The sequence below is a fragment of the Microtus ochrogaster genome, chromosome 24, assembly GCF_000317375.1.
Source record: "Microtus ochrogaster isolate Prairie Vole_2 chromosome 24, MicOch1.0, whole genome shotgun sequence".
NCBI classification, from domain to species: domain Eukaryota; kingdom Metazoa; phylum Chordata; class Mammalia; order Rodentia; family Cricetidae; genus Microtus; species Microtus ochrogaster.
In genome coordinates, this window is record NC_022024.1 from 11,299,376 (window position 1) to 11,309,234 (window position 9,859).

At 41.7% G+C, this 9,859-nt stretch overlaps 1 protein-coding gene across 1 annotated transcript in view; it reads left to right on the forward strand.

The window, feature by feature from the left end:
* Lgr5 (leucine rich repeat containing G protein-coupled receptor 5) overlaps positions 1–9,859 on the forward strand; it is a 130,312-nt gene that overhangs the window by 56,548 nt on the left and 63,905 nt on the right. The window contains exon 2 of the mRNA XM_005358047.3: positions 7,487–7,558. Coding sequence (XP_005358104.1) covers positions 7,487–7,558 — 72 coding nt within the window. The remainder of the gene's footprint in view (positions 1–7,486; positions 7,559–9,859) is intronic.

A 9,859-nucleotide genomic window follows, 5' to 3' on the forward strand; every position in this document is an offset into this window, starting at 1 on the left:
TTTTTTTTTGCAATATCCACTCTGATTAGAGTGCTAATTTGTTTCTCCTCTGTTTTTCTTTTACTTAGTTTATCTGAGAATTTGTCACTGATTTGAAAAAAAAAAGAACACACTTGCTTTGATTAATTGGATTGTTCTTTTAGTCCCCATTTTATTAGTTTTCATCCCAATCTTTACTGTTTCTTGCTACTTATGCATTTGGGTTTAGCTTGTTCTTATTTTTCTATGAATTGCATCATTAGGTTATTTACTTGAGCGCTCAATCTCTCTGTATCTCTGTCTCTGTTTCTGTCTCTGGGTTTTATGTAAATTCTCAACAGTATATCAAGAAGATAAAAAGATTAATTATATATGCACCAAATCTTGGCGTTCCCAGTTTTGTTAACAACACTAGTGGATGTAAAGTTGTGATAGTTCTGATATGCTCTTTGAACTGGCATCTCTAAAACTGCTGGGGCCTCTGCTACAACTGGGCTACACTTTCACCAATAGTCTTAGGCTCTCTTCTTGGTGCCAAGCCTCAACTTCTCTTCATGGTCCTTTCATTCCTGGGCCTTCAACTGCTTCTGACACTGTACCTTCACTAATGTTCTCTCCTGGACTCTCCCAGTTCCAAGCCTCAGCTACTCCCCATAACCCCTGCATGCCTTCAAAATCCATACCACCCGAGTGAACTCTTACACATGACCAAATCCAGCTGCTGGCACGAGACACACACAACCTTGGCCACCTCTGGAACCCAGCTTCTAGGTACTGACTCGCAGGAGACATGTCAGTGGTACTGGTCTTCTCTTTTTTATTTTTGTTGTTTTGGCTTTTTGTTTTGTTTAGAGACAAGGTTTCTCAGCATAACATCCTGCTGTCCTAGAGCTTGCTATGTAGACCAGGCTGGTCTCAAACTCACAGAGATTCACCTACCTGCTTCCCATGTGCTGGGATTAAAGGCATGCCCAGCTTACTGATCTCTCCTTGATCACCTCTAAAGTCTCACCTCCAGCTGACCAGCATCAATTGGCCCAGTAAAGCAAAGCTTGTGCTTTAATGGTTCTGGGATCTTGTTAATCACAGCTGATTCTTCAGCCCCAGCTAGCCAGAACCACAGAAGCTTAAATCAAAATAGCAAATGACCCCAAGAGAGTCTCTAATGTTCCCTCTGAAACTTCACAAGCCAGGCCTCCATCTTCTGCACTGCTCTCAACATTCCTATCTTCCAAGCTCCCACAGAACATCCCACAAAGCTCTCAATGCTCCATGGCTTTTTTAGCTTAATGTTCCAAAGTCCTTCCACAATCCTTCCAAAACTATAGCCAGGCCTGTCACCACAATACCTCACTCCTGGTTTGTCTTAGTAAGGGTTTCTATTGCTGCAACCAAACACCATGATCAAAAAGCTAGTTGAGGAGGAAAGGGTTTATTCAGCTTATACTTCCATGTTGCTGTTCCTCACTGAAGGAAATCAGGACAGGAACTCAAACAGAGCAGGTATAAATGGAAGTTTCTTGTCCAAATCGCCTGTGTCCTGCCCTAGTAACTGCTTCCAAATTACCATACAGAGACTTAATATTATTTATAAATTCTTGGCCAATTAGCTCAGGCTTATTACTAACTAGATCTTACATTTGAGCTTAATACATATTCCTTATTTATGCTCTGCTATGTAGGAGTACCTTTAATAGTGTGGCACATTCATCTCCTCCTCCCTCTGTGTCTGGCTGGTGATTCCTGACCCCACCCTTCTCTTTCCCATCATCTTTAATTTGGTCGCCCCGCCTACACTTCCTGCCTGGCTGCTGGCCAATCAGCATTATATTAAACCAATTCGATTGACAAATCTTTATGGTATACAAGAGGATTATTCCACAGCAGACAGGAGGCTGGAGTCAGGAGCAGATGCAGAGACCATAGAGGGGGGCACTTCTTACCAGCTTGCTTCCCCTGGCTTGCTCAGCCTACTTTCTTGTAGAACCCAGAGCCACCAGCCCAGGGATGGCACCACCCACAATGGACTGGGCTCTCCCGCGCTCATCACTAATTGAGAAAATGACTTAAAGCTAGATCTCATGGAGACATTTCCTCAACTGAGGCTCCTTCCTCTCTGATGACTCCAGCTTGTGTCACAAAGCCAGTCAGTACAGGTACTGAATGCTGCTTAAATTTGGATGTTCACTTCTTTCTTTAGATTTGGAAAATTTATGAAATAATTTTAGGTTTTGTGCCCTAAAATGCAATCTATTTTTAGACATAGTTACCTGTACTTCTGAAAAGAGCTTGTATTCAAATTCTTGATGGCATATTAACCACATCAGTATCTACAAGGTCTGTTTGATCTATGGTATAGTCTAAAACTGGCATTTCCTCATTGATTTTGCCATTGGAATTGCCTATCTAAGTAAGAGAGTACTGTGGTGTGTGAATGAGAATGCCCCCACTGGCTCATGTATTGAAATACCTGGTCCACAGTTGGTAGACATTTTTGGCGAGGATTAGGAGGCATGGACTTGTTGGGAGAGGTGTGTCCCTGGGGGTGGCCTCTGAGATTTCAAAAGCCCACACTCTTGCCAGTCAGCTCTCTCTGCCATATGCGTGTGGGTGAAGAGCAAAGCTCTCAGCTACTGCTCCAGCACCATAGCTGTCTGCCTGTTGCCATGCTCTCTGCCCTGACAGTCGTAAACTGTAATCCTCTGGAACTGTAAGGAAGGTCCCAGATTAAACACATGAACTGCCTTAGGTGGGTGTTTCATCACAACATTATAAGAGTAAGTATTTCTTTATTCTTCTCCTCAACTCTTTCCATCCCGTGGGTTCTTAGGTTTGGTCTCTGGATTATATTCCAGAGTTTGGAGATATTTGATTTTCTTTCTCTCACTCCTATTTTCTTAACCTTTTCCCCATCCCTGATATTGTCTCTCCTGCCGTGTCTAGTCTATTAGTGATAGATTCCTTTGTGTGTTTAATTTGGCCCATTGAGTTTTCCATTTCTAACATCTGTGCTTTGTGCTTGAGTTTTTGTCCAAAAAAAAAAAAAATCTCAATTTCTGTGATAAATTTTTCTTCCACATCAGTAACTTCGTTTTTGTGTTGATGATTTTCTCATCTATTTCCATAGCTTTTTTTTTCCTCTGTGTTTCTGGCTTTAGGCTAAAGATCATGAATTGAATTTATCTGCTTGTTCGTATCCTCTTTAAAGCCACTGGCTGTTTTTACTAGTAAGTTTTTAGTCTTTAACGGGAATTTTGCTATTACACTATCCTTTGGAAGAGTCATGCATTAACAGTTGTATTGATTATCAAGTTGACAAAATCCAAAATCGCCTAGGAGATAGGCCTCGGATCCTGTTTGTGAGGGATTTTTTTAATTGGGTTCATTGATGTGGGAAACCCTACATGCAACAATGGGATGCGAGTGGCATCATCTTGAGGGCTGGACTGCATACTGAGTGAAAAGGACAGAGGTAGCTGAGCTACATGTACGTACATGTTCATCTGTCACTGCGCCACTTAACTATGGCTATAGTTTGACTAGCTGCCTCAAGCTCCTCCCATGGTGACTTCTGGTGTGGTGGTATGCTATCCCCTCAAACTGTGAGGAAAAAATAAACCCTTTCCCTCCTTTTCTAGGTCGCCCTTCTGTCGCTAGGATAAACACCGTGGCCAAAAGCAACTTAGGCGAGAAAAACCATACAGTTGCAGGTTATAGTTTCTCATTGAGGGAAGTCAGGACAGGAACGATGAAGGAATTCTGCTTTCTGTTTTTGCTCTCTCACTGGCTCGTGCTCAGCTCGCTTCACTATGCAGTCCAGAAACACCAGCCTAGGGATGTGCTTCCCATGGTAGACTGGGCCCTTATGAATCAATTTTAGCAGTCTAGAAATACGTCTCCACAGATTTGTCCAATACAGATATATCTGGTAGAGGTGACTGATTCTTACGTTGAGATTTCCCTTTCCCAGGTGACTCTAGGTTGTGTTGGGTTGGCAAAAAAAAAAAAAGTTAATCAATACTTGATACATCCCTCAAATTATTTCTGTCAGACTACTTTATCACAGTAGGAAAATAAACTAAGATACCTAAGTTTTTCATATTTCTTATGTTTCTGTGATTCAATTTGTGTGTCTACTGATCTGGACATTTCTTCTAATTTAGTGTGAGAAACTTGTTGTTATACGTTCTGTTTTTAAGGGCTCAACCCATAAGTACCACTTGTGGGGAGTCTTCTGCCTCCACTCACCCCTCTGGGGCGTAGTGATATTTTGTTTGTGTTTTAACAAATAAAGCTTGCCTGAAGATCAGAGAGCAGAGCTAAGCCACTAGAGGCCAAGGAGTGGTGGTGGCTCACACCTTTAATCCCAATACTTCGAAGTCCAGGCCTTCGATCGCAGCGCTAGGGAGGTGGAGACAGACAGGGATATGGCTGGATGGAGAGAGGAATATAATATGGCAGGAGGAGACAGGAGCTCAGGTTAGTCTGAGGACAGGATCGCCCTTGTGGTCTGAGGACACAGTAGAGGTAAAAGGTCTCTCTAGTGGCTGACTGAACCGCTTCTCTGATCTCTCAGCTTTCAGTCCCTAGTATCTGACTCCAGGATTTTTATTAGGAACAATTAAAATTCATGTTACACCATGGTCCTAAACAGCTGGAGCTATGTTCAGCTTAGATTCTTCTCCCCCACCACCACCATTGTCTGTCATGGTTTTCTCAGAACTTTTTAGGCATCCTATCAAATTTGTGAGTTTCTAAAGGTCTTCCTTTCTTCCTCTTCTTGGAACCAGGGTCTACTTTTTCTTACTCTGCTTACCTTCGCTGGGTCACACAAAGGCAGCTCCCTCGACAGAAAATATTTTTCTATAGTTCTTCTCCACCATCAAGAGGGAGTCTCTCTGCTAAGCCATCTGTTTGAGAGAAGGATTGTTTTGCAGGCTAGCAAGGGCTGTGGGTGGACTGGACGGCTGAGGCCATAGCATAGAGGGTAGCCTAGAATAGGAAGACAAAGAAGCATACCCGATAGACAGTGATCAGTATGAGAAGGACCTGACCCACAGCAGCTGAGAACAAGGAAAGCCAGATGCAGAAATGAGTTTTAGAGTAAAATGAACATTGGATGGATCCTAGAAATGGGGGTGATGGGACAGGGAAGAGTAGTGATCAGTTTATTTTTCGGTGTATTCTTTGAATAAAGCCTCACCATCTTAATGGCCAATTATGATTTGTCAAATAAAAAAAAAACAGAGGTATAAGAGAAAATTGAATTTTCAAGGGTAAGACATGGACGTTATAGAAACTCTTAGAAAAATTTCTATTTCATTAGTGTGTTATTTACTTTTCTTGCTGTTGTTGTTGTTGTTTTGTTTTTGGTTTTTTTTAAGATCTATTTATTTATCATATATACAGTGTTCTACCTGAAGGCCAGAAGAGGGCACTAGATCTCATTACAGGTGGTTGTGAGCCATCATGTGGTTGCTGGGAATTGAACTCAGAACCTCTGGATGAGCAGCCAGTGCTCTTAACCACTGAGCCATCTCTCCAGCCCACTTTTCTTGTTGTTAGGAGAAAATAATTGATAAAAGCAATGTAAGGAAGGAAGGAATTATTTTGGTCCACGGTTTGAGGATGCAATTCATGATGGCAGGGATGTTGTTTCCATGGTAGCAAAGGTATAAAGCAGTTCATCACACACCAAGGTATGGCTGTCTCTGGGACTGTCGAGTCTTTTTAGAGATTACAGGTTCACTGTGAGGTATCCAGAAACCACACTGATGTGTTTAACCCATTACTATTTAGTAAACACACACACCCAAAATGAGACTCATTAATTTGGGCTATCAAGACAATCGCATAAAAAATCTAATTTAAAAAAGTACAGACATATTTTACTGTACATTTTTGTCATTGTTTAGTTTTAAAGAGAAAATGTAGCACGTATTTGGCTATATTGTTGTACACTAGTAGATATCAGAATTAACAGTAGCTCCATAGTTTCCACACTCACAGATTTAGCAAAACATTGTGTCTCCTTTAAACATACTTGTTACTCCTTTTTTGCATATATAAGTGTGTTTCTGTATATGCATGTGTATGCATATTTACACGTAAGGCATACATGTATGTGCACAAGCAAGTGTGTATGCATATACACATGTGTGCTCATATGCGTGGAGACCTGATGGATGACATTGGGTATCTTCCTCGATCACTCTTCATTCTGCTAAGGCAGGGTATATTGGCAAACCTTGAGATCCCTGATTCCAACTTATCTAGCTAGCCAGTCTACCCCGGGTATCCCTTGTCTCAAAGCCTCCAGAGTTCTAGAAGTGACTGCCATACCTGCCTGGCTTCTACATCTGGGTACCGGGGATTTGAACTCTTGTCCTCATGTTTACATGACCAATACTTTGTCCACTGAGCTATCTCCCCAACCCCATGTAGGCTAATTTAAAAATAACTCTCCACTTTATAACATCGCTGAGTTATTGCTAGCATCTGATGAAACAGCTTCATGATCAATATCTACTCCTCCCAGTAATTGCCGTGGGTGTGTGCATTTTCACAACAGGAATAATTCAGATTGTAAAGAAAGTTAGAGTCTTAAGATGAGCTTTAAGTAGGGAATCCAGATCTGATGTTAAGACAACATTGGTTCTCAGGATAGGGCAACAGGTCACTTCCTACCCAAACCTGCAACAACTATAGGAAGTCTGAGGTGGTCTTGGTGAAAGTCTGCCCCGCTGTCACCCTTTGGGTTTCTGTGATACAGATAGATTAAACTAGTGATGCTGTGCAACATGTGAGAAACAGTAAAGAAATAGAGAGATAAAAAACAGAATAAAATCTAATTACACGCACTTTCACTTAACACGAAAATTGATTGAGTTCTGCCCAAAGTGGCGCGTTGTTTCCTGTACCAGGAACTACCGTGCAGCCCAGCAGGAAGTGCGCGACAGAACAGGATCACCTTACACCCTCGTTTTATGGTTCATTTCACTTACTTAATGCAGTCTGAGAAGCTGCAAAAGGAGCAAGGTCGAAGAGGGACGAGGCTTTTTGTCTTGCTTTGTTTTAAGTTCCTTTCAATCCAAACACGTGTTTTTGCAAGGTGCCTAAAATCCCAGGGAAACGGGGCTTCTAGAGTTGCCAGGTGAGGACGTTGCTCTTTGTCACGCAGCGGAAAGCAAGACGCAAAGTTGAGTTATGTCTGCTTCCTTTTCTGTCCTACGCGACAGCATTTTAAACGTGAAGAATGACAGCTATGCCCATGAATGGGCTAAGTAATCTTGAGTTCCATAAAAGCACCTCCTAGAGCATTTAATTCGAGACGGAGGCCCTGACATTGGCGGGTTATAGATTTAAGATGGAAAATGACCATTCATTTGTCAAACAGAGGAACGAGTTCATTTTACTGTCTCGCTTTTAAATGTGTGAACCGAACAGCTGGATCTCCTTGCAGTGGTGTACCCTGCTCCTCACACGCTGTCTGTCTTCCCCCCTCCAGGGACCTCAGTATGAACAACATCAGTCAGCTGCCCCCAAGTCTCCTCCACAGCCTCCGCTTCCTAGAAGAGCTGTAAGTACCGCTGCTGTCTGGCTGCATCCAGTCACTGCTGAACACATTCCCCCATTTGTCTCTCATACTTGCTGTGGGAACCAGATGAAAGGAGTTGGGGAAGCTGTCAGCACCGACAAGTGCGGCACAGGAGGAAACACTTAGGAGGTGGGGCTGGGGGGGAAGAACGGCTGTGATTCTGGAAATCAAGTTATAAAAGAGTTTACCATGAGGCTACAGCTTTCTAAGGTGAGACCGAGCCAAACAAATTAAAATTTTTAAAGCGAAGGCAAAAAAAAAAAAAAGCTGGATGGCTCTCTGGAAACAGTTAAACAGCAGGGTATTAAAAGTTTGAATACTGGCTCATGTTTATTAAAATAGCGAGTAAAGTTATAATGAAAACCAAAAACTGCTGCTTGGTTCGGCTTGGGACCGGGAGAACTGAGTCCGTGTTGCGCCGTTCTAATCACTTTTAATTCCTATTTCCCTCCTTTTCAATTTAGCTGCCCTCAAGGCTTCAGCAGAGAAAACACAAAAGTCAGAAAACTTAAGAATGGAATCCTCTAAACTCGCTATTAAAAAAAAATCTTTAAGTAGAAAGATAAAATTAGTTAATGATACCCAGAGGAACTTGATTAAGTCCAGCGATCACTTTCCAGAAGATGAAAAAGAGTTGTATAAACCAAAAATCTGCATTTACAAACTCATTTGATCCTCTTCCCCTGTTGAGTGATGGAAGCTCTGCGCCCTCATGGTCCCTGCGAAGGCTGCTTGGCACCATCGGTTGGGTAAATCCTCTGACTGTTGATTAAAGGGATTGTTTCGGCAGTGACCCCTTTTGAAAATACGTCCTTTATAAACCCTAAAGTCGGGGTCCAATCTGAGGAATAATTTGAATCTTCGGTGCCCCACATGATCCACCATGGGAGGTGGAATGTTCTGTCAGAACCAAGTTGGATAACATTGATCATTGCTTCAAGAGGATGGCGTTCCCGAATTTCCCATTGCTAGAGCTTTATCTACTCCTTTGTGATGGTGCTGTAGTTGAAAGAACGAACGATTGTGTTCTTATTGCTAGAAAGAGTTGAACGTAACCAATTGGTTGTCAAGTGGTGTGAGGAATCCAAATATTAATTTATATAGCAAGGCTTTTGTCATTTAGAGAATCTATTCAGTCTGTATACAGGCTCCTCTCTCAGCCTCTCTGTGCTCTGTCAAGTTCAAGTTCACATCCATGGTTGCAGCTTAGCCTTCAAAAAAAAAACAAAAAACTGAGAACATGGCTGTCTTAGTCATGACCTGTGCATAATTAATGATAAAGTTTTGAAAAATAACCAAGCGAAACACTTAAGAGGAGCTTCTTATACATAAAAGCATTATCTGTTATGGTAGATATACATGCCTGTAATGATTACTGTTAGTAAATTTCAAACATGGGAACTATTTGCTTAACTACAACCGTCTTATTCTCCTTCCCCTGTACAATTAAGTTGCCAAATTTAGCTCTCTGTGTCTTCATATTTCTAAGATAAGAATTATGTATCGTTTCCTCTTTTTAATATCACAAGGCACAATGCTTCCTTTCTTCCCCAACACATACCCCAATTTTAGAACACAAACTGAATCAATAAATAATTCACCTCCCCAAGGACTTTTAATAGAGCTTCCCCACGGGTGACTTAGCTCATTCAAAAGAACTCCTCTTTCTTCTTGAGGTAAATGTTAATTCTGTTTCAAGGGCAGTTTGTCAAAAGATAATTGATGGGGAGAAAAATCAAACTAAGGGGAGAGGGAGAGAAAAGAACCATTCTAAAATGCGGCTTTTTATGGATATTTATCTCTCTGCAAGCTCAGTCAAATACCTTGGTCGTAGAACCACAGAATTCCACAATTGTACACACACACACAAGCATATGAGTACACACACACACACAAGCATATAAGTACACACACACAAGCATATGAGTACACACACACACACAAGCATATAAGTACGCACACACACACAAGCATATGAGTACACACACACAAGCATATGAGTTCACACACACAAGCATGAGTAACACAAGCATATGAGTACACACACACACACACATAAGCATATGAGCACACACACACACATAAGCATATGAGTACACACACACACACAGATGGACGGACAGACTGACGGAGTATACAAAGATGAGTGGGTAGATGGGAAGAATCTGGGAAAAGTTGGGGGAGGGTTAAACATGATCAAAATATATTGTATGAAACAAATTTCATTAAAAATTTTAAGATAAAAAAAGACGCAACAGGGGCTGGAGAGATGGCTCAGAGGTT